General features: G+C 59.3%; 1 protein-coding gene and 1 long non-coding RNA gene across 3 annotated transcripts; one reads left to right on the top strand and one right to left on the bottom strand.

Annotated features, from left to right (window-relative positions):
* The first annotated feature begins 47 nt into the window (after positions 1-47).
* Positions 48-13,527, top strand: LOC144302047 (uncharacterized). The gene is made up of 2 exons (XR_013368952.1): positions 48-660; positions 10,900-13,527. It is a non-coding gene; the product is annotated as an uncharacterized LOC144302047 (long non-coding RNA).
* Positions 735-27,815, bottom strand: PWP2 (PWP2 small subunit processome component). Of its 2 annotated transcripts, XM_077879368.1 has the most exons (22): positions 27,740-27,815; positions 27,309-27,421; positions 26,374-26,468; positions 26,028-26,127; positions 25,154-25,297; positions 24,260-24,395; positions 23,817-24,043; positions 23,454-23,597; positions 23,261-23,331; positions 22,748-22,884; positions 22,420-22,568; positions 22,118-22,265; positions 21,758-21,908; positions 21,134-21,314; positions 19,986-20,133; positions 19,460-19,568; positions 18,148-18,213; positions 17,131-17,349; positions 16,828-16,978; positions 16,636-16,710; positions 5,528-5,612; positions 735-894 (listed from the first exon to the last, which is right to left on the bottom strand). In XM_077879368.1, the coding sequence occupies exons 1-21, from the start codon at positions 27,755-27,757 to the stop codon at positions 5,528-5,530; spliced, it is 2,667 nt and encodes an 888-aa protein (XP_077735494.1). In that variant the 5' UTR covers positions 27,758-27,815; the 3' UTR covers positions 735-894. The 2 variants fall into 2 exon arrangements, with proteins under 2 accessions (XP_077735494.1, XP_077735493.1); XM_077879367.1 differs by lacking the exons at positions 735-894; positions 5,528-5,612 and adding an exon at positions 15,130-15,680.
* Positions 27,816-27,844: the final 29 nt, after the last annotated feature.

Below are 27,844 nucleotides of genomic sequence, written 5' to 3'. Positions count from 1 at the left end.
AGCGCGCCGGTGGGCGTGGCCGCGCCTGCGCACAGCCAGGCCCCCGACCCCGTGCGACCCGGCCTCGGCTCCCGCCCGCACCTGCCGAGGCGCCCCCCCGCCCCCGCCTCCCGGCCCGAGTCGTCGCCCGCGGGGATGCGGGGATGCGGGGCCCTCGGGTGCCGGCCCCGTGGGACCCAGGAAATTCAACAAAAATCCCCTACCCCTGCACTAGCAGAGCGGGATAACTCCCTGTTGTGCGGCGCCCGCCCTCTCCGCGTGACCCGCCGTGACCTGCTCAGAGCTCAGGGCGCCCCCACCCTGGCCCGGCCGCCCAGCACACCCTTCCCGGAAGCCCGCCCTGTGCCCGCCGAAACCGCGCGCCAATTCCGACCCGAGCCCAGAGCCATAGGCCAGTTCAAGCGGTCGCTGTGGGGTGAGTCGCGATTCCATTGGCCCCTACGAAGCTGCTACGCCTCTAGCCCCGGCGCCCAAGGCCCTGCCCCGCCGCGTCCCGCGCGCCTGGACCCAGGCTCCAGCTTGTAAATAAACCCTCGTGGGTTTGCATCGGTGTCGGCTCCTCGGTGGTTTCTCGGGTTCGCGATCTTGGGCGCGACATTTGGGGGCTGGCCCGGGATCCGAGGGACCCCCCAGGACCCCATCCGGAGGGTCCCACGCGTGGTGAGTGCACTCAACTTTTTCCACCTTTTTGAGCGCATATTCTCTGGGAGCCCTAAACCGTACTTTTACCTGTAGGAATTCCAATCTGTATTGGGTCAGCATCGGCTTAGGCGGACGCGCTGGCGGGCCCTCGACCGGGGGTCTTGAGATGTCCCTTGCCCCTGCCTGGAGGACGGGGTCCTCATCTGTAAGGAGGACAGGTGTTGTACGCTTTGCAGCAACATGATCAGGGTCCTGAGAGAAAGGGATGGGGAAATAAAAGTAATGAGGACAGGAGGGACACAGTGGATGATGTCCAAGCAGTGTCAGCTTTATTCAAGGTTCCACAACATTATAGGCAAGACAAAGACAAGGAAGTATCTATTCTTAGCATATTTGTGAAACCCTCCAAGCTTCCCCTTAATCAGCATGCAAGGCAGACCCACTGGCACCAGAGGATCCTGGTTAAGAGGTGGGTTTGTTGCTCCAGATGTACATACCTTGGAGGAACATTAGATGTGGCCAACAGGCCAGCAAGGACAGCACAGGCCCCTAGTTCACTTTGTGGCCAGGCCAGAGCACATTGAATCTACTGTGTTGTGTGGGCGACCGCGTACAAGCGAGCCCTGAAAACCGTTGCTCAAGCCCCCTTTTTTTTTTTTTTAAATTTTTTATTTATTTATGATAGTCACAGAGAGAGAGAGGCAGAGACACAGGCAGAGGGAGAAGCAGGCTCCATGCACCGGGAGCCCGACATGGGATTCGATCCCGGGTCTCCAGGATCACGCCCTGGGCCAAAGGCAGGCGCCAAACCGCTGCGCCACCCAGGGATCCCCCTGTAATCAGGTTCTTTACCAATCATGAGAATAATGCGTTGATGACCTCTTAATATCAATTGGGCTAACATTTTAGTGTAATCGTTTATAACATGTCATTGATTTAAGGCCAAATGGATCCATTCCAAAGGTCCATGAGATTGCCAAATGACCGCAGCTGGTAATTGGGAAGGCATTAACAAGATTAAATCTAAAGGTCGTGTAAGATCATACTGAGTTACATGTGCCTGTGACAACTTATTAACAAGCTGTAAAGCCCTTTGGGCTTCTTCAGATAATTTGCGAGGAGATGAGGGAGCACTCTCTCCCTTAAGAGTATCAAATAATGGCTTTAAGTCATTAGCTGTAATATGTAAGAAGGGTCTAATTCAATTAATATCCCCCATTAATTTTTGATAGTCATCTAATGTTTTTAACGAGTGCGTTCTAATGGATAATTTCTGAGGTCTGATTGTTTTATTTTCAACAATGAAGCCGAGATTCTCAAAAGGCTCCATTTTTTTGGTATCTCTTCAGGAGCAATTACTAGATTAAATTGCTGTAATCTGTTGGTCAGATCTGAGAAAGCTTCTTGCGACATTTCCTCGGTCGGTCGGTGCAGCAAGAAGAATATCATCCATATAATGAATACAGTAAACGATGGAATTAAACTTCTTACGAAAAGGCGAAAGAGCTCTAGCTACAAATTCTTGGCACAAGGTGGGGCTGTTAGCCATTCCTTGTGGCAAAACCTTCCAATGAAATCTTTTTGCGGGTTCCATATGATTTATGCTAGGAATAGAAAAGGCAAATCTCTCATAGTTCTGGGGAGCCAGAGGAATGGTAAAAAAAAAGCAGTCTTTTAGATCCAATACAATCATCTTGAATTGTAAGGGTATAGCGGAGGGTGTGGGAAGCCCTGGCTGTAAAGTCCCCATGGGCTTCATAGTAGCATTAACTGCCCTGAGGTCTTGTAATAGTCTCCATTTTCCTGACTTCTTTTTAATTACAAATGTTGGAGTGTTCCAAGGACTGTGAGTGCTCTGTAGATGACCCCAAAGCAGCTGTTCCTCTGCTAATGCTGCTGCTGCCTCTAATTTTTCTTTTGGTAGGGGCCACTGGTCTACCCATACAGGGTCATTACTTTTCCATTCAATAGGCAGTGCATGGGGAGAGTTCAGTGGCCCCCTTGAAAACCCAGTCCTTTTCCAGTGGTTTGACCTATCAGACAAATGGGGGCTGGGTTTCCTTGTAAATTTTTTCCTAAACCTTTGCTTGGATCATAGCCCATTTTATTCATTAAAGTCATTACTATTTTTTGTTGATTTGGCATAGATATTGGGGCTGTAATGAGGAAAACTCTCATGTCGGTTAGTATATCTCTGCCCCATAAGTTTAAATCTATTTTTAGGACAAAGGGCTGAAAAGTTCCATAATGTCCTTCTGATGTAGACCAATTAAGAAAGTTAGCACTTATTTGAGGGGCACACGCGTAGCCTACACCCCTTATAGAAACCTCTGAATCTGTAAGGGGCCAACACTTTGGCCAGTGTTGCCTGGCGATAACAGAGACATCAGCTCCAGTATTTATCTCAACCCGACAAAGGGCGACCTTGTATTTGTAAGGTTATATATGGCTTGTCGGCTGAAATCAGCTGAGTCCAACAAATATTGGTGGAGCCGAAGCCATTTGCTCCCCGCTTTCCTTTTACAGATGGGTTAGAAGTTTCATATCTAAGAATAATGATTAATTGGGCGATAGGCATTTTAGGTTGTAAATGGAGAATGCCCTCCTTTAGTGTTACTATAATTTTAATTTCTCCTGTATAATCTTCATTTATTACTCCCGGGTGAACATTTAGTCCTTTCATAGTCCAACTAGATCTTCCTAAAAGCAATCCCCAGGTTCCCTTGGGAAGGGGTCCCCATATTCCTGTTGTTATAGCTTTGGGGGTTTGTCCAGCTTCTAGATATACCAGGGTGTCTGGGGCTAAGTCTAATCCTGCGCTGGCCGGGGTACCCCGGTGTAATTTGCTGATGTCTGGGAGGTCGGCGGTATTGGCCCCAGGGCGGACATCTGAGGAAACATTGCTGCTATTGTTTGTTGGGGCCGCAGCGGGCCCGCCTCCAGTTTCCCTGAATATTTCCAAATTTATCCTTTTGGGAATAGCACTCATTTGCCCAATGATAGCCTCTTTGACCTCTGGGGCACAGAGATGAGGGTTTTTTCCCTATTTCTCCAGGTCTTTCCAGCCCACCTATTAACTGAGGGCATTTAGCCTTGAAATGGCCTGCCTGTCCACATTGAGAACAAGTTCGTCTTTTTTGGTTACCTCTTTGCTGCATACGCCTCTGCATTTCCTGAGGGGAAATCCCCCTCAGTGCTGCAGCGAGGGTAACTCCCTGTATATATGAAGACCCTATTTCAGCACATAAACGAATGTAGTCTTCCAAGGTTCCTTTTTCCAGGGTCGTACAGTGGCTTGGCAGGCAGAATTAGCATTTTCAAAAGACAGTTGTTTCACAGTGATTGTGCCTGCTTCCCCATCCACCGCTATGCGTCCTACTGCTTTTAACAAGCGAGCCACAAAGTCTTGATAAGGCTCATCTGGTCCTTGTCGGATTTCGGATAACTCTTCCGACCTGGTCCCTGTTGAAGGAAGTCTTTTCCAGTCCTTAAGGGCACACTGTGAAATTTGACTGTATGCTATTGCTGGATAATCAGTTTGCATATTTACCTCAGCATAAGCCCCTTCCCCAGTTAGCATTTCATAAGGAACCGGAATATTTGTCCTACGATTATACACACCATTTCATTAGCTCTTTCAAAAAATTCAGTTTTGCAAAGTAAATAGTCCCCACCTGATAGGCAGGCCTGAGCTATGACCTTCCAGCCTCCTGGGCAGAGGGCGTCCAGTCCCACACTATCTCATAAGGACAGGGTGTAAGGAGCGGTGGGCCCGTACTGGGCGGTGGCTGTCTCGATCTCTTTTAGTATCTTAAAATTGACAGTAGAGTAGGCTCTCTGGCCATTACCATTTTGCATGACAGGGAAAGCCGAAAAGGCAGAGGTGTCCTCTCCAGCTTGTTGTGCGTGATGGAGAGTTTGTTGAAGAGGAGTTATTTTCAAAGGCGACAGCCCGCTAGGAAGGTGTTTGGGAAATACAGGGGGATATGGACCATTGGATATCGACATGCTTTTAGAATGGAACCCCAGACTGAGGGTAAGGTGTCATCATATGACCATAAGGAGGATCTTTCCTGTAAGAGGGAGGATCAAAATTGCACGGCTGTGGCTTGGCATGATCCATGGAAGAGGGTCGTATTTTTTTGCTCATGCCTGGAGAGGGATCAATATCATGATTAGGAGCACAAGTTGCTTATAAGTTTTCCAGTTTAGAGGGGGGGCCCTGACGGCCCTGGAGCTGAAGATGAAAAAAAAAAATTTCCTTATCATTATCTAAATATACCCCATCTCCTTCAATTTCATCTCCTCGGGTTTCAAGTAAAGGTGGTGCCGTAGGGATGCTCGTCTGAGGCATATTTATGGTTTCCTTTTGCAGTTTTTGTCGGGGAGGGAATTGAGAGGGCGATATCTGTCCTGGTGGTGATGGTGATTCAATCATCGAATTATTATTCTCCTTTTGTTCCTCTGACGAGGTCTGAACATCATTCTCAGGGAGGGATTCATGAGAGGCTATAGAGATTAATTCGAAAGTGTGTTGTGGATCTAAAGCCTCTTTTATTTCCTCCCAAATTTGCATGGTGCCTGGAGGACAGGCCATAGGACCACGTTTTTTAAGTTGATTTTTAATTTTCTGTCCTACCCTTTGCCAGGCGTCCAGACGGACAGTCCCTTCTTTTGGAAACCAGGGACATAAGTCCGATACGGTACAAAAGAATTGCTGCAAGGCCTTTTTAGAGACCTTGGACCCTTCTCGCTTCATAAGGGCCTGCAAGGGGGTCATGAAAACGACCTGTTCCATAGACTGCAATTTCCCCATTATTTTTTTACTCCTGTTGTGGCCCTAAATAGCCGGGCTCCCCTTACCTAATTGTCAGCGACGACTTACCTATATGTGCACTTCCTCTTGCATGTGCTCAGGTCCCTGTTCGGGCACCACTTGTTGCGCGCTCTGCGGCAACACGGTCAGGGTCCTGAGGGAAAGGGTTAGGGAAATAAAAGAAAAGTAAAGAAATGAGGACAGGAGGGACACAGTGGATGATGTCCAAGCAGTGTCAGCTTTATTCAAGGTTCTACAACATTATAGGCAAGACAAAGATAAGGAAGTATCTATTCTTAGCATATTTGTGAAACCCTCCAAGCTTCCCCTTAGCATGCAAGGCAGACCCACTGGCACCAGAGGATCCTGGTTAAGAGGTGGGTTTGTTGCTCCAGATGTACATACCTCGGAGGAACATTGGATGTGGCCAACAGGCCAGCAAGGACAGCACAGGCCCCTAGTTCACTTTGTGGCCAGGCCAGAGCACATTGAATCTACTGTGTTGTGTGGGCGACCGCGTACAAGAGAGCCCTGAAAACCGTTGCTCAAGCCCTTTCTCAAGCGTCAACCAACTATTTACCCTTTGGGCTCTCGAGCCTTTTGAGTGAATGAGGGACGCAAGCCCGGGCCTGGTTTGGTTTAGTTACACCAGCTAGTCCGTGGCCGCCCACAGACGGGGTCCTCATCCGTGAGGAGGACGGAGGTTCGAGGACGGGGTCCTCATCTGAGAGGAGGAGGGGTCCTGTCTGTGAGGAGGGCCGGCTGCCAGCCCTCCGGGTTACCTTCTGTTTTGTCTCCGCGGCCGCCCGGGAACGTTCGTCTGTTACCGTGTCCTTGTTGGCTGTGCGGCTGGTCGGGGTTACTGTGTTCACTGTCAACTGTTTGTGCGTTTGACTGTGTTACTTGTTAACTGTCCTGTCTGTGCCTTGGTGTGGACCGGGGATGTAATGGGGCGGACGCAAACCACCCCCGTCCCTTATGCTCCCCCACTTCTCGGATGTTAAGGAAAGAGCTCACAACCTGAGCACAGACCTACGGAGAGGGAAATTTCGAACTTCCTGCACGTCAGAATGGCCAGCCCTTGACGTGGGATGGCCCTGAGGAGGAACTTTCCACCTACCTGTTATCTCACAGGTTAAGGCCGTGATCTTCAGGGACAAACCGGCCGGCCACTCTGACCAGGTGCCCTGCATCCTGGCCTGGCAGGACATGATCGAGAATCCCCCTCCTTGGCTAAAACTATTTCTCCCCCCCAAGCAGGACCTACCAAGATTCTAGCCCTGCGGAAAGGCCGAGAAGGAGACCGACTCTAAGACAAAAGTGCCTCTTCATTCAGTTTTACAGGATTCCTCTCCGGAGGACCTGATCCTCCCGCCGCCCGATTGGGCACCCCCTTGCCCTCCCGCCCCCCCATCAGTGGTGGGGGGGCTGCAGAAGGGGCACCCCCCTCCCTGACGAGGGAGTCCCTGTGCGTGGGCCACGCGGACGGCCCCACCCCTAAGGCGGGCCGGCCCACTCCCCGCCTTTCCCCTCTGCGCCATGCCCCCCCCCCCCACGAGACTGGCGGACAGCTAATGTTGTACTGGCCGTTCTCCACCAGTGATTTATATAATTGGAAAACTCAAAATGCAAAGTTCTCTGATAATCCAAGAGATCTAATCGGGCTTTTAGATCCTGTTCTCTTTACCCAGCAGCCTACTTGGGAGGACTGCCCACAGCTCTTGCAGGTTCTCTTCACCACCGAGGAGAGAGAACGAATTCAGGTGAAAGCCCGGAAGTCTGTCCTGGGAGAGGACAGACAGCCGACTCAAAACCCAGACCTCATAAACGCTGCCTTCCCCTTATCCCGCCCCACCTGGGACCACAGCTCGGCTGAAGGTAAGGAGAGACCCCGGGTCCACCGCCAGACTCTCCCGGCAGGTCTCCAGGCTGCCGCGCGCAAGCCTCCCAATCTGGCCGAGGTCTGTGGTGTGAGACAGGGTAAGGACGAGAGAACAGCAGCCTTCTTAGAATATTAGGAGAGAAGAGCTTGCAGGTCTTAGTAACAGTAGCTGAACGAGTCTATAATAATAGAGAAAGTCCGGAAGAACAACAAATCAAACTAAGTGACCGGCAGACCCGAAACCTGGCCAAGATCCTGCTGGCCACAACCATGGACGACCCCCAGGAAAAACGGAGACACCTCAAAAAACTGGCTTCAGGGACAGGTAAGGAGGATGGCCCTGGTCCCCGTCAGGAGCGTCCTAAACTAAACAAAAACCAATGTGCTTCTTGTAAAGAGGAGGGCCATTGGGTAAAAGATTGCCCTAATAAAAGACCTAAGGCCCCTGCCAAGATCTTAGAAATGGAGGACCTGGACGATTAGGGGAGTCGGGGTTCGGCACCCCTCCCCGAGCCCAGGGTAACTCTCAGAGTGGAGGGGCAACCCGTTGAATTATTAGTGGACACTGGGGCACAACACTCGGTCTTATTACAACCCCAAGGAAAATTGGCAAGCAAGACTTCACGGGTGCAAGGGGGCACGGGCACCAAACAGCACTCACGGACTACCCGAAGCTCTGTAGATCTCGGCATGGGCCGGGTATCCCGTTCCTTCATGGTTATCCCTGAGTGTCCCTACCTGTTATTAGGTCGGGACTTGCTCACCAAAATGGGGGCACAGATTCGCTTCCACCCCGAAGGGGCAAAAGTCCTAAATAAGGAAGGGCACCTGATCCAAGTACTTGTCCTAAGTTTAGAAGATGAATATCGTCTCCACCAGACACCCTCAGCCCCGATGACTGACATTGACCATTGGCTGCGGGAATTTCCCCAAGCGTGGGCAGAAACTGGGGGGAATTGGGCTGGCACGACCCCGACCGGCCATCTACATAGAACTGAAACCGGGAGCAGACCCTGTCAGGGTCCGCCACTACCCTGTGCCTCTCGTGGCGCGTACGGGAATCACACCCCACATACGGCGACTACTGGACTCGGGCATTTTGGGGCCTTGCCAATCAGCATGGAACGCCCCCTTGCTGCTGGTGCGAAAACCACACTCTAACGATTACAGGCAGTCCAGGACTTAAGGGAAATCAACCGGCGAGTAGAGGATATGCATCCTACGGTCCCAAACCCATACACCCTCCTCTCCACCCTGCCTCCAGATAAAACTTGGTTTACGGTATTAGACTTAAAGGACGCCTTTAGTAGATGATATCCTGTTGGCGGCAAAGGACCAGGACACATGCCTGCGAGGCACCAGGGACTTGCTCCAGACCATAGCAGCCCTAGGATACCGGGCCTCAGCTAAAAAAGCTCAGCTCTGCAGAACGGAGGTGAGCTACCTAGGGTACAAATTAAAAGATGGACCAAGATGGTTGACGGATGCACGGAAGGAAACTATCCTAAGAATCCCACAACCACGAACCGTCTGCCAGGTATGTGAATTCCTGGGGTCAGCAGGGTTCTGTCGATTATGGATTCTAGGTTTTGCCGACATGGCCAGACCCCTCCATGAGGCCACCAGACACCAGCAAAATTTTGAATGGACAAAGGCCATGGACAAAGCCTTTAATGACCTTAAATGGGCTTTGCTGTCTGCCTCGGCTCTCGGGTTGCCAGACCTAACCAAGCCCTTCTACCTGTATGTGGATGAGAAAGACGGAGTGGCAAAAGGGGTCCTTGTCTGGTACGTAGGTCCTTAGAAGAGACCCATAGCCTATCTCTTCAAAAAGCTAGACACGGTGGCCGCTGGATGGCCCCCATGCTTAAAAATTATTGCTGCAGTGGCCATGATGGTTAAAGACGCAGACAAGCTGGCCAGGGGGCAAGAACTGCATGTTACCACCCCACACGCCATTGAAGGGGTACTCAGCCCCCAGACCGCTGATCAGCAATGCCCGTCTGACCCATTATCAGAGCCTGCTGCTAAACCCCACCAGAATTTTATTTAAGCCACCAACAACCCTGAATCCGGCAACGCTACTCCCTAACCCAGACTGGGACCCCCCCTCTACATGATTGTCAAGAAATTTTGGCACAGGTGCACGGAGTCAGAGCTGATCTCCAGGACCAGCCACTGCCGAACGCGGACGCCACCTGGTACACGGACGGCAGCAGTTTTGTCCGAGAAGGAGTCAGGTACGTGGGGGCAGCCGTAACCATGGAGACGGAAACTATCAGGCGGAGCCATTGGCAGCCGGAACGTCCGCTCAACGGGCAGAGCTGACTGCACTGGCCAAGGCGCTGACCATGGGGGAAGGTAAACGAATCAACATCTACACCGACCACAGGTACGCCCTCGCCACCGCTCACATCCCCGGAGCCCTTTACAGGGAGAGAGGGCTCCTGAGAGCAGAGGGAAAGACTGTTCAAAACCAAATGGAGATCCTTGAACTCCTGAGGGCCCTCTGGCTGCCCAAGGCCCTAGGCATCATCCACTGTCCGGGGCACCCAAAGGCAGACACGCCAGTAGCCAGGGGAAACCGGCTAGCCGATTTAAAAGCAAAGGAGGCGGCCCTTACGGTGACCGAAGTCTTAGCAACCAGCTACCTGATCCGGGGGCACCGGCCCTGCCTGACACCCCCAACTATACTGATGCTGATTTACACTGGATCAAACGCTTGCCTGTGACCCAGTGCTTGCGTGGCTGGGGGAGGGCCGCAGACTCCAGCATCATCCTGCCAGAGGAACTAGGACGGCGAGGCCTGTCCAGAATGCATCGGGGTACTCACACGGGAACAAGGAAGATGGAAGACCTCATACGACATGCAAAGATCACTATTCAAGACTCTCGAGCAAAGATCGAGCAGATTGTGGCGAGCTGCAGCGCATGCCAGTTAACTAATGCCACCGCCCATGGATCTAACCCAGGCACCTGGCTCTGGGGATACCGCCCAGGAGCCTCCTGGGAAGTGGACTTCACTGAGGTGAAACCTGGAAAACACGGATACAGGTATTTACTACTGTTTGCAGATACCTTTTCAGGATGGACAGAGGCATTTCCCACCAAACATGAAACGGCACAGACTGTGACCAAGAAGAAACTGCTGGAAGACATCATACTGAGGTATGGTTTTCCTGTTAGGATCGGATCAGACAACGGCCCAAGATTCGTCTCTAAGGTAACACGGGGAGTGGCCCTAGTACTTGGGGCAGATTGGAAATGACATTGTGCACATAGACCCCAGAGCTCAGGACAGGTAGAGAGGATGAGCAGAACAGTAAAGGAGACCTTAACTAAATTAGCCCTGGAGACTGGCGGGGACTGGGTGACTCTCCTCCCCTTCGCCCTATATAGGGTGAGGAACTCCCCATATAAGATGGGACTGACTCCCTGTGAGATCATGTTCAGTCTTCCTCCACCTGTTATCCCCAATTTAAAACCTGAGGTGCTTGCTGAGTTTGATGATCACCAACTCCTTTTTTTCCCTCCAAATGTTACAAAAACTCACGAACAGGTGTGGCCTAAGCTGAGGGCCCTCTGCGAGACTGGGCCACCCCTGGACTCCCATCGGTATCGACCAGGTGACTGGGTGTACGTGCGGAGACACCAACACCAGACGCTCCAACACCGCTGGAAGGGACCCTACATCGAGATCCTGACCACCCCCACCGCTCTCAAGGTCGACGGGATTACTCCCTGGGTCGACTACACCCACGTCCGGCCAGCTGACCCACACGCCGTCCTCAAGGACTTTGTTCCGGAATGGAAGAGTCAGCCCGACAAGGACAATCCCCTAAAGCTAAGGCTGCGTCGCTCCCACTTACCCCACTAGTATTACTTGTACTGTATCCCCTTGCGGCTAAAACTAACCCCCACCAGCCACTAAATCTAACCTGGCAAATCCTCACCCCGAGTTCTATGGAAATAATAACCCAGCTGACAGGAATACACCCTAGGGGAACCTGGTGGCCCAATCTAACCTTTGACTTATGCGACCCAAAACTTTTCGGGGTCCACCACGGCCCCTCGGCTCTCCATGGCCGAATACCCGGATGTGTCGGCAGGTGGAGCTTAAGCTCCCTCCGTGCCACCTGCTTTTATGCATGCCCAGCCCCCTCTCTGTCTGACCATAATAAGGTCTCCAGATGTGGAGGCCCCGAGGATTACTTCTGTAAAGCATGGGGTTGTGAACAGACTGGGACATGTCATTGGCTGTCACAGAATCCGACCGGCCTTATAAAAATCCAGCGAAACGCCACGAGCCCCACATGCTCGGGCGCTGGGAAGTCAGGCCGCTATCTCTGTAATCAAGTCACCATTTCCTTCACAGAGGCCGGAAAACGAGATACAAATTGGGGAGTAGGACTTCTCTGGGGACTCCGACTTTACCAAAGCGGGTATGATAATGGAGTCCTATTCATGATCAGACAAGTCGAGAAGCCGCAAGGTCAAACCCAAGGGATAGGCCCCGACCCTGTGCTAGTGCCTCCTCAATCTCAAGTAATATCTACAACACCCTCTTGAAATTTTCCCACAACTCCTCCGGTTGGGGCACCCCAGGCCCGACTCGCCTTCCTCTCGACCCTTCTCAACACCCTCTTTGGGCCCTGACGTCCCAAGCTTACAAATTCCTCGATGCAACTAAACCCAATCTTACCCAATCCTGCTGGCTGTGCTATGACATCCGGCCCCCCTTCTATGAAGGAATTGCAAAAACGGGTCAATATGACACAACCACGGACCCTAATGCTTGCAGGTGGAACCCAAAGCCTGGTAGTAAAGGCCTCACCTTACAATCCGTGTCAGGCCAGGGGCTCTGCATAGGCCCTCCTCCACGCCACTACCAGATTCTGTGCAACGTTACACAGCCCGTAAACAGTACCGGGTGTCATCTACCGCCCCAAGACAGCTGGTGGGCCTGTTCCGAGGGATGGACTCCCTGTGCTCATGGACACGTTATAAACAGAACTGGGGGCTTCTGTGTGCTAGTACAGCTACTCCCTAAAATTATCTATCACTCAGATGAGCAGGTACTTCAGTGGTTCGATGTGGGTACCCACAGACGGGATAAAAGAGAACCCATCTCAGCTATCACCATCGCTGTGCCAGTAGGATTAGGATTAACAGGCGCAGGGACAGGTGTCGCTTCACCGACTATGCAGTCCCACTGTAAAGGTCTGCGAGCAGCAATCGATCGGGATATAGAGCGAGTCTATTTCTCACCTCCAAGACTCCCTAACATCCTTGTCTGAAGTTGTCCTTCAAAACAGAAGGGGATTAGGTTTTTTTTTTTACAACCGGGGGGGTTATGTGTGCCCTAAACGAAGAATGTTGCTTCTTTACTGACCACTTGGGAATAGTCCGAGAATCTATGGCAAAGCTCAGAGAAGGTTTAGCTAGACGAAAACGGGAACGAGAACAACAAGGAAGGTTCGAATCCCGGTACCATCATTCCCCCTGGCTGACTACCGTGTTATCCTCCCTGGCCGCCCACTCGTCACCCTCCTCCTCCTGACCTTCGGACCCTGCCTCATTGATGGAGCAGTAGCTTTTGTCAAGGACTGAGTCAATACAGTCCAACTCATGGTATTCAGGCAACAATGCCAACCACTGCCTCTTTCTACAGAAACCCAGAACCCATGATTGGGTCCTGCATAGGATCCTCTGAAAAAGGGGGGGAATGTGGGACCCAGGAAATTCAACAAAAATCCCCTACCCCTGGACAAGCAGAACAGGACTAACTCCATTTTGTGCTGCACCCGCCACCTTCTGTATGACCCCCACATGACCTGCTTAGTGCTCAGGGTGCTCCCCGCCCTAGTCAGGCCACTGAGCACACCCTTAACAGAAACTGGCTCATAACAACGTAACCCTGCCTTGTGCCCACCAAAACCGCGCCAATTCTGACCAGGGCGATAGGCCAGTTCAAATGGTCACTATAGGGTGGATTGTGATTCCACTGGCCACCTGCGTGTGGACCGACATGACTGTGCAACTTTCTGTGTGTGTTACAATCCCATTGGCCACCGGTCCCTATAAAGCTGTGCCGCCTCTTAGCCTCGGGGTCCAAGCCCCTGCTCCGCTGTGTGCAGTACACTCGGACCCAAGCCCGAGCTTGTAAATAAACCCTCGTGTACTTGCATCGGTGTCGGCTCGTTGGTGGTTTCTCGGATTTGCAATCTTGGGCACAACAGCCCGGGCTCTCCGCTGAGCCACCGGGGCTGCCCCTCACAGTTGTCCCAATTTTTAAGACTTGTACGGTTAATGTCTGCAGAGATTCTCCTGGGAAATGAGAATAAACAGTGGATGTTATAAAAGTAGAACCAGAGATGAGCTTGGAACAGTCACGGCTTCGTGAACCTTCATCCCTGACCCTCCATTTCTACACATGGACCCAGGAGAGCTGTTCTCGTCCTTTCACTGCAGCTGGGGTCCAGCGGGTCAGTGTCACGCCCAGGCCAGGGGCTGGCCGGAGTGGTGGGATCGCGGGATCCGCTCCTTTCAGGTTATGCTACATGCAGACTGTGCCTTGGTGGGTCCAGGAGCCGAGCCGCAGCCAGCCGGTCTCCCAGGCCTGTAGCAGGTGCTGCTGCTGCCAGGCCGTGTGCGGGGAGGAGCCTGGCCACAGCTCTGGGATGTGCAGAGCCCTGCTCCCACTCGTCTGCACCCCGGGGTCTGCTCACGGTGCTTTTTTTTTTTTTTTTAAGATTTTATTTATTCATGAGAGGCACAGATAGGGGCAGAGGGAGAAGCAGGCCCCATGCTGGGAGCCCGATGCGGGACTCGATCCTGGGACTCCAGGATCACGCCCTGGGCTGCAGGCAGACGCTCAACCGCTGAGCCACCCGGGCGTCCCATGGAGCTCTAATCTTAAAAATAAAGCGGAGTTGTTTTACCAACAAAAGTGTGTTCATTGGAAAACAGAGAATTGCAGACCATGAGAAGGACCCAGCAGGAAAACGGAAACCATAGAGGAGTCAGGAGAACAGCACGGAGGAGGCTCTTTTATAGAGGAAAGGGGGGCGGGGCTGTTGTAAAAGGAGTGCCCATAGAGTGGGGGCTGGAAGTGTGCTGGCCTGGAAGCCTCTCCTCGGCTGGTCTGCAGGAACCCCAGAGGGATGGGCCAGGGGCTCCCCCCGCTGGCCTCCAGACTCCGCTCTAAAGGACAGTCCCTTTTGCCAACCTTCAAGACCTGTGCGCAGACGTCAACCTTACCAAAACCGTGAACCTTACCAAAACCACAGAGGCAAGGACTGGGTTAGCCGCGCATTGGGGGGGGGGCTGTGGGCAGACCCCGGTGACTGCAGTGTGGGTGCACAGCCCAGATCACGGAGCCCCCAGGCGCGGGTGCAGGCTGCAGTGGCTCCCGGGCACGGAGGCGGGCCTGGGGAGGTTGGCAGCGCCTGCGGGGAGCCCCAGGCTGGGACCCAGTGGATGGACACTGTGTCCACCACAGTCGGGGAAGTGCTGCACCCAGCTGTGCCCGTCCTGCCCCTGGATGGAGGCTGTCCCCACCTCCCCACCGAGCCCCGGGGCCCAGGAGGGAAGAGCAGCGTGTCTCCCGTCCACCCGTGCCCAGCTGGCACAGGGGCGAGTGAGCTCCCAAGAGCACCGTGCAGTTCCTCCCCAGTGCGCAGGGACTCTGGGGGCGAGGGCTGGGGCGTGCCGGGCTGCCCTGCTCATTCCCCCGCCACAGGCCCGATCCCGTGACCCAGGATCCATCTTGAACATCTTCAATCCAGGGTTCAGGTTTACTCCACACTTTTATTGTAGAAAACCTCCTTTTCATCTATCATCCCAACTGTATTAAAAATATAAGTTACACTCCTACAAAGTTCAAGTCTATAAAAACGAACCCATCTGCCTCCCTGGAGAGGCGTTTCCAAGAGCAGACGAGCCAAGCTCATGTTTGCTCGGAGCGCGGGTGCCCGGCCGTGTGCCAAGGCCGTGCTGGCCCGGGGAGCGGCTGGCTCCGGAGCTGCAGCCGCGTCTGGCTCGGAGTCCTCCGGGCCGGTGCCCCCGCAGCCCTGCGCACTGCCCTCCCTCGCTTCCGGGGCCCAGGCCACGGGCTCCAGTCTTCGGGGGTCTTCATCCAAACAAGCGGGGCTGGGACGGGGCCGGCCCTACACCGGCTGCGCGGCCCCATCGCCCTGCCCTCCCCCGAGCAGGTGCAGAGTGTCGTCATCGGACGGGTCTGCTTCCTCCTCGCTGCCCAGCGGTTCTGACGGGCGCTTTCTGCCCCGCTGCCTGGACACTGCCAGAATGTACTGGATGTTATAGCGGTTCCAGTCACAGCTGTTAAAAGCACACAGGGGTCGCGTCAGTGATGGCTCTTCTCTCCCATCAGGACTCTGGCTCGCCCGGCGCCCGACCCCCTTCTGTGAGCCCCGACCTGCCCGCCCTGCCCTGCGGCGCGATGCACCCATGCTGGTCTGTCCTCGCCACCCTGCCCTGCTCTGGGCCTGACGCAGGCCGCCCCAGCAGCCCCGGCAGCCCCCGAGGAAGGGGCCGGCGCGCAGCCTGAGAGCAGAAGGGACGCCCCGAGTCAATTAATTCTCCACATGAACACAGACAAAAATCACACCCTTGTTCCCTTGTTCTATGTTTCACATAGAAAACCATGTGGCAAGAACGAGGTAAGGGTAAAGGGCCCACAGGGCGCCACGACTGCCCCCGCGGGAAATCCAAACAAAATCTAGCTTTGGCAACGTAACTGGAGCCTCCCGCGGATGAATACTCAAAAGCTGGCTGCGCCCTGTGCAGCACCAGCAAATGGCCCCACGCGGGAGTCCCGGGAACGATGCCTTTACGCCAACGCCAAAGTACAAGCGTTGGTCTGAGAGGAGCTCTGCGGCGTCCCGCGGGCGGGACTCTCAGAAGAAAAGCCTCCGGGAGGGAGGCTTGTCCTCGGCTCCTAAAGACCCAGGACGCCGTCAAGGACAGACACGGACCTGCACCTGTGCACACCAGGCAGAGAACACACCTCCGGGGATGGCGTGGGGACACCCGGCCCCAGGTCGCTGCGTGCCCACCTCTCCGCTGGGGCACAGCCTCCTCCACCGCCCTGACCCGGAGCACACTTGTTTCCTCGGAGGGCGCTCTCCCTCCAGCTCCCGGCCGTACCTGAAGCCGGCCAACCTCGCGTCCCACCGTGGGGCAGCCCAGGTGGGGAAGAAGCCCCTCGCGACATTGACCCCCAGTCCCCCAGACAGACGACGCAGGCGGCCACCCTCGCGTGGGCCACACGTACAGTTTGGAGATGTCGTCCAGGTGCCGCTGGATGCTCTTCTGAAGGAACTGAACGGCCGGCAGCACCTTCCCCGCCCTGCAAGGGAGACCTGCCTTGGTACACAGCACCAGCCCACGGCCGCCCGGCCCCTCGCGCACGATGTCCCCCTCCCGACATGCGAGGCGCAGCCCAGGGGCAGGGGGCACGTCCCACCTGGACTTCAGCTTCTGGCCGTGCACCATGAGCAGCTTCTGGGTCCAGATGAGGTAAAATTCCAGGTGGCGAGACACTTCAAAGGACGAAGCTAAGAACTCCAGCACTTTCTCCACGTACAGGTCAGGAAGCGAGGAGCTGACAACTTCCACTGGGGGACGAGGAGAAAGCCGGGTTCGCTTTGCGGAGAACTCCCCCCCCCACCGCCCCCATCAGGAGCAAGAGCGAGGATGGCTCAGCCCCTCAGCATCCCCAGAGACCGACCTCGTGCGCCAAGCCCCCGCGGAGTCAGCCCACGCTCACCCTCGTCCCAGGGCACCGACTCCAAGGTCTCCTGCAGCAGCTTCTTCTCGTTGAGCCGGAAGGCCATGAGGATGGCCCTGGTGAAGTCCTGCTGGCGCAGGGCCGCCCGGATCCGCGCGGGGGTGATGCTGGCGTCCAGCTCAAACGGGTCAAACAGCATCTGGGCGTCCAGGGAGTAGACGAGGAGCCCCTCGGTGGTGGTGGCCGCCCAGCAGTGCCCTGGGAGGCAAAGCAGCGAGGGCCTTCCTCCGCGCTCATTTCCACTCTCCCCACTTTTTTAAAGAACAGGTACTGACTTATCCCCCAACAGCAGGGAGGTGCACGGGCTGCCTTCCCGCCACTCCCAGCCCCGCCAGCGTGTGCTTGTGTGAGCAGACACACACGTGTGTGCTGCCGTCCTGTCTGCAGCAGGCCCAGGAACTCCTCTGTGGGGCACACACTGCTCTGTGGGCCACGCAGCCTCTGCTGCGACGCCGTGGTGCCCCGGGGAAGACACGGGAGACCCAGCACGGCGTGGAGCTGAACCCCAGGCCCACAGACAAGGGGCTGCCCGAGTCGCCCCTCGAGCCCCGGTCTGCATCCCTGGTCGCACTGTGGTACGCGGCCCCGTGCTGCTCTGCACCCTGCTGCTTCCGGCACTCACTCGATGCCAGGGAGGGGGGCTGTGACCCCACAGACAAGCCCCCTACGAGCCTCCCTCCTGCATGCTCCGCCCCAGGCTCCAGGCCCCGTGGACAGACTCTCCCATGCGGCCCCTCCCAGACTGGCACATGTCTGTGGTGCCCAGGGCAAGTCTGAGAGCCCAGCGCATCTGAGGCCACCCCCTCAGCGTCCTCAGAGGAGGACAAAGGTGACCACGTGTTACCCATGGGGACACAAGGCCCTGAGCCAGCCGGGAGTGTGACCAGCCTCGTCCCTGGGAACACAGGCAACAGGTGCACCGCGTCACCGTGAGCCCGGAAGCCCAGCGGCTCCCCCACCCCTCCTAGCACCAACCACCAGTCGTGCGGGGCTCACCGGTGGGAGAGAAGCGAAGCGAAGTCACCCTGATTTCAGGCTTGAAGTGCCGAGAGCTCATGTCACCTGGAAGAGAGCAGCAGCGCCTCGCCCCTGGCCGGATGGAGGGAGGGCCCCTGCCGCTCTGGGCCATCTGCGCAGCCCTGCCCCGGCCTCCCTGCCCCGTCTGCACGTGCAGCACGGGAGTCCTGCGCTAGGGCCCCGGAGGCTGTGACGGGCGCCGCTGGCCTCCACGGACGAGCCCTTGGAGCACCGCTCGCAGGCATCCCGCCTGGCCGGTGAGTGGCACGTCTGCTTTTCCCACCCAGGGCTGTGAGGCAGGCTGGCTCCAGCCCCCATGGGCCCGTCCTGCCAGGCTCTTTGTGCAGTGCCCGTCCCACGACCGCACGGGGCAGCTGTGGGTGGAAAAAAAAAAAATCCCTTCTGGAAATTTATTTTCAAATCTGCGGTCCCAGGGATGGTACGTCCCCATGGCATGAAGTCCAGTGACGGCCATCGTCAGAACAATCGGGCTCCTCTCGGCCGGGCCCAGGCCACCTGGAGACCACCTCCGTGATGTTTCACGCCTGGCTCCCCAGAAACCCTCCGCTGGGGGCTCTCGACCTCGGGATGACCTTCTGGGTCCAGCAGACCCCCCGGTCTCTCCACACTTGGTGCCAACAAGCACCTGCTCTGCCCAAACAGTGACCATCGAGACGTCTCCAGACAGGCTGAGACCCACCTGTGCACGTCACTGAGGGGTTAGGGACGCCGTGCTCATCAGGAGATTCCCGAGAACACGTGGCGCAGGCAGGGGCTGCTCCAGGGGCTGCGTGGAAGGTGCAGTCCTCCCTCCACCACGCGGCCAGGCAGGGTGGGCCCCAGGCGCTGGCCATGGCAAGAGCAGGGCTGGAATGAGCCTGCCCGGGGGGAGGCCGGCATGCAGGCTTTCTGGCTGGCAGATGGCCCCCCGACAGTCTACCGGGGCCTGACGGACCCCACTCTCCTGCCCTGAACTTTTGAAGGGTGTGCACCCCTTGGGCCTCCTGGATCCCCTGATCCCTGACCCTGGAGCTCTCCCCGGAGCCCACGTGGGGGTGAGCACGAAGCACAGGGCTGGGCGTCAGCCAATGAGCAAAACCACAGGCCCAGACAGGCGGTGGGGGGGGGTGGGGGGTGGCGCGGGCCACTTGTGTGTGGCAAGAGCTCCTGGACACAATCCCTGTGGCCGCAGCAAGACAGCACAGCTGCTGTCACCCAGGGTAAGTGGGCCGTGGGCAGGGCAGCCTGCGGCAACCAGGGCCTTGGGGGACACCAGAGGCCCTCTGCTCACCTTTCCTCACGCCCGGCAATGGTATGGCGACTCCATCCTCCGCCCCAGCGTCCTGATCGATCAGTGCCAGGTTACCAAACTCTGTCATTTTCCTTCGGTTCAAAAACTCCTGGAAGGACAAAGCCCAGATGTCTCGCCGTCAGGTGGAGGGCCTGAGCCCGGCCCCCGGCCCCCGGCCCCCGGCCCCCGGCCCCCAGCCCCTGCCCAGCTCACAGGCCACAAGCACTGGAATGCACATGGGCTGCACGATCCTGAGACGGCCACCAGCCCGTCCGCAGCCCTCGTCCCCAGAGCCTGCGGCCACCGTGGTGCCCCGAGTCTCCAGTGCACCAGGACAAGGGCTCTCGGCAGCCTCTGCGAGGCCGGGACACGCCAGGCGTCTGCTCACTAGCCTGCCCGCCCCAGGTCCTCAGGGAAGCAATGGGACCCGTGCCCTGGGGTCACTCAGCAGGGGCAGGCGTCACCCCGCAGTGGGGCCAGGGTGTGCGGAGGGCAGGGGAGGCCGGGCAGCCCTGTGCACCCTCACCTCCATGGCGTCCAGCGACAGGTTGCAGGAAATCTCAAACTTCTTCCTGAGGATCTGCTCCTTGACGTGATAGATGCACACGAACTTGGACATCCCTCCTGCCAGGATGCTCTCGCCGTCCGCAGAGTAGCACAGCGTCGTGAAGGCCCTGAGGCAGGGAGACAGGACCACAGTCGCCCCGGGCACCCCCAGCGTGTGCTCCGCCCCCCACACCCCAGAGGGTACCCAGTGCCCCCAGCATCCTGGGCAGGGCTCTGGCCTGGGCCCCATGAGACCCCGTCACCCACTCCGCACTATGGGAGCAGCACACCCCGGAGGGACCTCCCGAGACAGGACCCGTTCATGGGAAGGACCACGTGGCTCACGCCGCAAGATTTCCTTGTCGAAATCAGACGGCAAAGGAGGCTGCCCTGCCTGCCACGCACGCAGCGACCACGACCACCGGCAGGGCTGCCGACGCGGCCCCAAGTGGGCGGCACCAGGCACGCACTGGCCCGGCTGCTCACAGGACCCCATGCAGCATCGCCTGCGACACCCGAGAGCGCAAGCCACAGGAGGAGGGTGAGACTTCACCAAACCCAAAGACACCGTCGAGGGTGAGAAGAGCCCCCAGAGCGCCAAGAGATTTCCAACCCAGATCCCTGGGGCGTCGCCCATCTCGAGCGCATGAACTCTCACGGCACCAGTCGAGACCACGCACCAGACAGACCTTCTTCCCCAGTCCCCGTCCCCGGGGGGGCCGGTCGGCAGAGAGGACGCGGGACCGCACCAGCCCTCTCGGACATGCGGACCCCAACCGCGTGCGGACACTGGCCCCCCCCAGCCCAAGGGCTGCCGGTTAGAAAGCACGTGGGAAGGGGCCGCTGGGGCTGTGGACGGCACAGCCACCTCGCAGGACACGGACTCCCTAGAGAAGCAACCCCGGTTACCGCGTGACCACTGGCCATTCCCCTCCAACACACGCTCAAAGACGTGAGGACGGCCGCGCACGCCAACGCCAACGAGGACACACCGATCATGACCCCCGTGAGTGCTCCACGCCCTCAGGAGGAGCCCCGCCGTTACTGTGATTTTTAAGGGACTAAAACAAGAAATCGTTGGCTCCTCAACCATTTCTTAGCGCATACACGGCTCGCCGAGGCACTCACTTCCCCTTGGCCGAGTGCTTGGCGGTGACCTTGTCCAGCTCCTTCCTGCCCGTCTTGAGGTCGTGCCTGCCCTCGATGGAGCCCGTCTGCACGGCGTTCTCAGGGTCCCAGAAGGTGATCTGGGAGTTCAGCGTGGCCACAGCCAGCTCTGCACCGTCAGGGCGGAAGGTCACAGCCAGAGCTGAAGGGACACATGTGATCAGGCCCCGAGGAGGAGCCGAGGCCCCCGCAGCAGCCGCACCCTCCCGAGTCCTGCCCGAGCTTCCGTCCAGGAGAGCCAGGCGTGCAGCAGCGCCCTGAGTCTGCGCACGATGGGCAGTGGCACCCGGCTCTGAGAGAGGCTCCGCCCTGCGAGGGAGGCCCCGGGGTCTAGATGGGGTCCCGGACAGACACAAGGCCAGGACAGGCCGAGCGGGGGAGGCACATGGAGGTCACAGCCAAGGGGGCTCTGAGAGGACCGCAGGACAGACTCGGAACAGAGCGGTGGGAGGCAGGAGGTCAGTGTGGTCAAGGCCCTGCGGACACAGGCCACCCTCACCCACACACGCCCGGCGGGACCCCAGGGGTCCTGAGACCAGGCCTCCCTCCCGTGGCTGCACCTGGTCCCCGTCCCCAGGCACCCACCGTCCGAGGTCAGGCCCAGCGTCTCCGTGGTCCTCCAGCTGTCCGCCATGTCCCACAGGCGCACCGTCTTGTCCCAGGAGGCGCTGGCCAGGACCGACTTCACCGGGTTGAAGCACAGGCTGCTGATGGGGCCCTCGTGGCCAGACAGAACCTGCGGCGTCCAGAGCAGGGGTGTGAAGGGACAGTGGGGCCACGCCGTGCACCAGGCCCTCACCCTGAGGCTGTGGGTTGGCGGGCTCACGGGGTGTCCGCGGCCAGAGGACCCTGCTGCTCCTGCCCTCGAGCCCGCAGAGACGCCCTCCCGCGTGGGCCGTGCCCCCGCCCCACCCCCACCCCGGCCCCCGGCCACGCGGCCCTTACGTCCAGGAGCCTCCCTGTCTGCATGGACCAGATGAAGACCTCGAAGGAGTCCTGGGCCCCCGCAGACACCACCTCCCCGCTGCAGTCCACGGCCACGCAGGAGAACTGGGTGGGCCGCGGAGACGTGAAGGTGCGAAAGTTCCGGTACCTGCCCGAAGACACAAGTCCAGGCAGGCACTGCTCACACCCCGAGTCCCTGGGGCTGCCCTGAGCCCGTCTACACTACGTGCCCCCCAGCAGGGCCATGAGCCTAAAGCCCCGCTATCACGCCTGCCCACAGGGAGGACTAACATGAAGGTCACCTGTGAAGGTCAAAGGCACGCACGGTCCCATCCATGGAAGAGGTCACGATGACATAGCCGGTGGCAGTGAAGGTCACACCGGTGACCCCACTCGAGTGCTCCGTGAAAGTGATGAAGCAGAAGCCACTGAGGGTGTTCCACACCTTGACCTGCAGGCGGGCGGGGTGAGGAGCGGGGTGGCCAGGGCTCAGGACCACGTGCACCCGGGCACGTCAACCAGGGCCCCCCAGCCCGGAGATGCACGCGCACCTGCCCCTTGCCTCCCGGTGAGTGGCAGGAGAGGGCCCGGATCCCCCCACCCAGGCCACAGCCGCCCGAGGAGCCCCACCTTGCCGTCGTCCCCGCCGGTCACGATGTACTGCCCGTCGGGGGAGTAGGCCAGGGATACCATGCTGTTGAAGTGGCCCTGCTGCTTGAGCACGCAGGACTCGCTCTGCCACTCCCACACTAGCAGCTGGCCCAGACCTTCGGAGCACACATGGGGGAGGGGGGCCTGAGCGCCTGAGCCGCCGAGGCAAGGACCCCTTCACACGCGAGCAGGGGACCCAGCAGAGTCACTGCGGGTGGCACCTGCTGTGGTGTCATGACCCCCCCGACAGCCACAGGGTGCCCCCGCCCCCCAGACACAGGCCCGGCGGCTCACAGGCCCGGCGGCTCGGGCACCAAGGCGCTCGCAGCTCAGAAGAGCGCCAGTCCTGGACCTGCACTGCCCCCAGGCCCCAGGGCCCCAGGCTCGGGGGGGTTTCTCCCGGGAGCTGGGCAGCCCCACGGCCTTGGGGGGTGAGGGGGCCACGGTCAGCGGTCCTGTTCCTGTTCTCGCCTGACTCTGCAGGAGACAAACCTGAACAGCCAAAGGCAAGCCAGTCCCCGGAGCTGTTGACGGCGATGGACGCGATGCTCTGGTCAGAGATGCTGGCGGGAGAGCGCGGTGTGAGAAGGCGACACCGCGAGCCCCTCTGCCCGCTGCTCGCCTGGCCGCTCTGCACCCCCACCCTGCACAGCTGGGCCCCCACAGCACCCAGCGGGGCGCTCACCTCAGGGAGTGGATGAGGTTGAACTCAGGCAGCTCGTGAAGGTGGAAGATTCCGGAAGCAAAGCCGGTGACCAAGAGGTGGGTCTTCTTGTGGTAGGCCGCAGCGGTCAGCTTGTTGAAATCTCCCTCTTTGTTGAAAAAGTACCTACGCGGGTGGGGGGTCAGAGGACGGTGGACGGGCAACCAGGGAGCCAGGCTGCGTCAGCCTGCGCCCAGCCCCCGGACCCAGGGACAGGGCCCCAGCTCCACGCAGGACCCCTGGCCCTGCAGCCCCGGGCCCTGCCCCTAGGACACGGGGCAGCCTCCGCGCCACGTTTCAGCGTGGAGGGTGCGAGGTCCTGCCCCACCCCCGGGGGGCACCTACTTGGCCAGCCGAGAGTATCTGACTTTCCCCTGCTGCTCCTCGGCAGCCGGCGTGGCTTTGCCCCGGACGGTGGTCTCCTCCTCCCCCTCCTCTCCGTCCTCCTTCTCCTCCGCCGCCACCTGCAGCAGGTCTGCCCTCCAGCCCGTGGGGGCTTTCAGCCGCAAGCCCTCCGGGGGGGTGTCGCACTGCCACACACACAGGGCGCCGTCCTGGCTGAGCGTGTACAGCTGTAGGGGGTGCGGGCGAGTGGGCGCGGGTCACCCTGACGTCAGCCCACGTCAGCCACCTGGCAGAGGCCACGCCCAGGAGATCGCCAAGGGACGCCACTGCTTCCTACGCACCCCAGTGACCCGGGAGGCCACCTGTGTCTACCCGGGAAGGCCTGGCGCCTGGCTGAGACCCGGGATGCCACCGGGTGAGACACCCCAGACGTGGGAACGTACGTCTAGGCTGCTGGATTCAAAGAAGCAGGCCACGATCGCATCCTTGTGTCCCCCCAGCGCGTAGTAGATGAGGTTGTCCCAGCGCTCGGCTCCGAACACCCACGTGGACATGTCTTTGCTCCCGACCGCAAAGCACCTGCCAGAGGAGCCCACACTCGTCCTCAGGGGCCCTGGGGGACGCCCGCAGCTGGGTCTGCCCAGCCCGCACCTCCTCCTGAGCGGCAGCTCCGTCTGTGTCTCTTGGGGGATGGGTCACCGCCCCCCTGCACGAAGCAGTCCCTCCAGGAGGCGGCCCAGGAGGGCAATGAGCACCCGCCTCCCTGACTCCCCGGGTCCCAACCTGAGGGGACCCTGCTTACCGCACATAGCCAGCGGAACAGGCGGTGCCTCGCTGAAGAGGTGGAAGGCCTGGCTGCAGGGCACCCAACCCGGCCCGAACACCCACCTGCTAGGAGCACGAGGGCTGCCGGGGGCTCCCCCCTGCCCCGCCACGGTGAGCCAGTGGACACACTGGCACCAACCACCAGCCCCCACTGCTCCCTGCACACAGAGTGCAGGGCAGCTGAGAACGAGCCAGTAGCCTCCCAGGGTGGTTAGGGGTGCCGCCATGAGAGGACAGGACCGGCCCCGTGCTCCAGGCTTCGACGTCCCACTGACACAGCTGCTCCAGATTCGAGCATCCTGGTCTAGGTCTGCGCCCTGGTTTCCAGTGACAGACGCCAGGGCGGTGCAGCCCAGCCCAGGACCAGCAGCCCACCCGGCCCTGCCACCCCACAGGACGCCCAAGCGCCCGTTTCAGAACAGAACTGCGGGATGCGACAAGACACACAGGGCTCCCCACCCCACAAGAGGCTGGTTCCGGCGTCCCCCTCAGGCCCCGCACCCGGGCCTCACCGCGAGTCATCTGTCCAGTCGATGCACGTGGTCTCATCGTACGGCCCAAAGTAGGTTTTGTCCAGGACAAACGCGTTGAACTCCCGCTTCCTCCCAGGGGCGTGGTACATCTGAGCGAGGTTGCCTTTTGTGACAACGAACTTCCTGCCGCAGAAACAGGGCGTCGTGGCCCAAGACCAGCTCAGAGGCTGGGGACAGCGCCCTGCCTGGAGGCCGTGTGCACCTGCCTCTCTGCGGCCCCCAAGCCCCCTCTTCTCTGGCAAGGACCCCGAACCCCGGAGCACAGGCTCCTCCAATGCTGCCGCCAGCCTGGGAGACCATGGCCAAGGCCAGGCCAGCCCTGCAGAGCTGGAAGGACAACATGGGCTCCGCGTGACGGGCGCAGGGGAGCGGCCACTGCCCTCCAAGGGCCTTCTGAGGCCGGACTCGGGATGCGGCTCACAGCTGAAACCCAGAGCCGCCCCCTGCCCAGCACATCCGGGTCAGCCTCGGGGGAGCAACCTGGGAACGAGCCCTCTCCCGTGGCCCAGGACCCGCAGCAAGGCCGGGGCTGGCCTGGACCCTGTCCGTGCACATTCTCCTCACGGTGGATGGTGAAGCTGGGGGGCAGGGGCTCCTTGGCGGCTCTACTGCCTGGAGGCCACGAGACCCACCGAGGCCCATGACTGCTGTGAAAGCAGTTTTGGTCGAGAATCTTCACGTGGGAACACCAGCCCGGAGCAGGGGGAGCAGGGACTGTGGCCATGGACGCCTGTTGAGGCAGGAGCACGGCTCCCATGGACATGCCTCTGGTTGGAAGAGCCCCAGAGCCCTGCTGCATCAGTCACGGCGTCTGGACCTCGAGAGCTCCCTGCCCCAAGCGCCAGGCCCTCACCTGCCATCGGGAGAGAAGCAGACGCTGTGCACGGAGCCCTTGAAGTGGAACTGGTGGAGCACGGACCTGCAGACCAGGCTGACCAGCAGCGCGTCCCCCCCTGCAGGGACGGGGAGTGGCATGTGTGGTCACCCCACCCACGACCCCGACAGCCCAGCCCAGGACAGCCAGGCACACGCATATCCTGCACACACACACCCTCACCCCAAAGCCCACTAGGGCCCCAGGCAAGGAAGTGACCGGGGCAGAGGACCCAGCGGCTTGGATCCCTGGCAGGACCGGGCGTTGGCCTCATGCCCCCCCACCGACCACCTGAGCTGCTGTCCCCCCGGCCGAGGGCGGTTACCTTCATCGACGATGATGGCCAGGCGGCCGTCTGGGGACAGCCCTACACACTTGACGTTGTACCGAGTAGCCAAGGGCAGAGTGTTGGATCTGTTGCTATAAAACAAAACCACAGTCAGGTAGTTGGTCCCAGTTGTCGGACGAGGGGGCGGCCTCCGACCACCCACCCCCTGCCCCCTCCTGTCCCTGGCCGGCTCCGGGCCCAGAGCTCACGGCTCGTCCCCAGCTCCCTGCTGGAGAAGAGGAAGTAAGACCAGGTTCCTGGAGAAGACTTGGCGAAGCGTATTCAAGCCCTTAAAATCGGGCTTTGGTTTGGGGCCCCTGGGGACTCAGTGGAGCGACCGATTCTTGATTTTGGCTCAGGTCACGGTCTCAGGGTCGAGGGATGGAGCCCCCCGAGGAAGAAGACGGGCCCTGCAGGTTCTTCGTTCTCCCTCGCCCTCCTCCCACGCACAGGCTCACTCGCTTGCTCTCTCTCGTTCTCTCACCAAAAAAAAAAAAAAAAAAAGGCGGAGGGGCTTTGGCCGATCCTGATTTTGTCTGTAGAGAGCTCCCCGAGCCACCTGTTCAACAGAAGGGATGAGCCCCGAGGACAGCGCGTGCACATGCAGCCGTCGGGACGGAATGGGGCACCCGGGGGCTCAGTGGTGCGCGGTCCTCGGCCGTGGCCCCGGGGTCCGGATCGAGTCCCACGCGGGCCCCCGCGGGAGCCTGCTTCTCCCTCCGCCTGGGTCTCCCTCTCTCTTACGAAAAAACAAGGAAGGTGAACGTCAAGTACAAGCACCCCTCGGCTCGGGTCTAACTTTGTCCTCACGACTGCGCCTCCCGCTGCCAAGGGCGGTGACCCCCCCTGTGCCCCGCGGTGCAGCGGGCGGCCTGGCGCGGCGGGGCGGGCGGGGAGGGGAGGGGGCGGGGACGGGGCCGCTGCCCACTTGCTTTTTCAGGTCGAATACGGTGACTCTGTTCCCCACGGGGCTGATGACGGAGTCGCCGTCGCACGTGAAGTTCAAGTTTCCGCAGCGATAGACCGTCCCCAGCAGGTTGGAGAACTGCAAGGAAGGCGCTCGCCGTGGTACCGGGCCCGGGAGCCAGCCGCCGCCGCGCCGACGGAGCCCCGCCCCGGCCCCGCTCAGCCCCGGCCCCGCCCAGCCCCGGCCCCGCTCAGCCCCGGGTCCCTCGGGCCGCCTCCCGGGCGGGGAGGGGGGCGGGGGGGGCACCGGGGACCCCGCGGGGCGCCACCGCCCCGAGCCCCGAGCCCCGGCCGCGCCGCGTGAGCGGGACCGCAGCCCTGCCGCCCCTCCCCGCCCCGCCCGCGGACCCCGGACCCCGGACCCCGACCCCGACCCCGACCCCGACCCCGCGCGCACCCGGTACGCGAACTTCATCTCTGCTGCCGCCGCCGCACGTGTGCGCCGCGCCCGCCCGCGGCCCCAAGCGCGCACTTCCGGGACCCGCCGCCACGCCGCGCCGCG

The sequence above is a fragment of the Canis aureus genome, chromosome 30 (assembly GCF_053574225.1).
Source record: "Canis aureus isolate CA01 chromosome 30, VMU_Caureus_v.1.0, whole genome shotgun sequence".
Taxonomy (NCBI): Eukaryota; Metazoa; Chordata; class Mammalia; order Carnivora; family Canidae; genus Canis; species Canis aureus.
The sequence above is the reverse complement of the archived record's forward strand: the minus strand, read 5'-3'. Positions and strand labels throughout refer to the sequence as shown.

Coding starts and splice junctions, on each gene's coding strand:
- PWP2 (XM_077879367.1), bottom strand. Junction 26,469..27,308: donor ACCGTATTCGACCTGAAAAA/GCAAGTGGGCAG, acceptor TTTGTTTTATAG/CAACAGATCCAACACTCTGC. Junction 16,979..17,130: donor GTCGGTGCCCTGGGACGAGG/GTGAGCGTGGGC, acceptor CTCGTCCCCCAG/TGGAAGTTGTCAGCTCCTCG.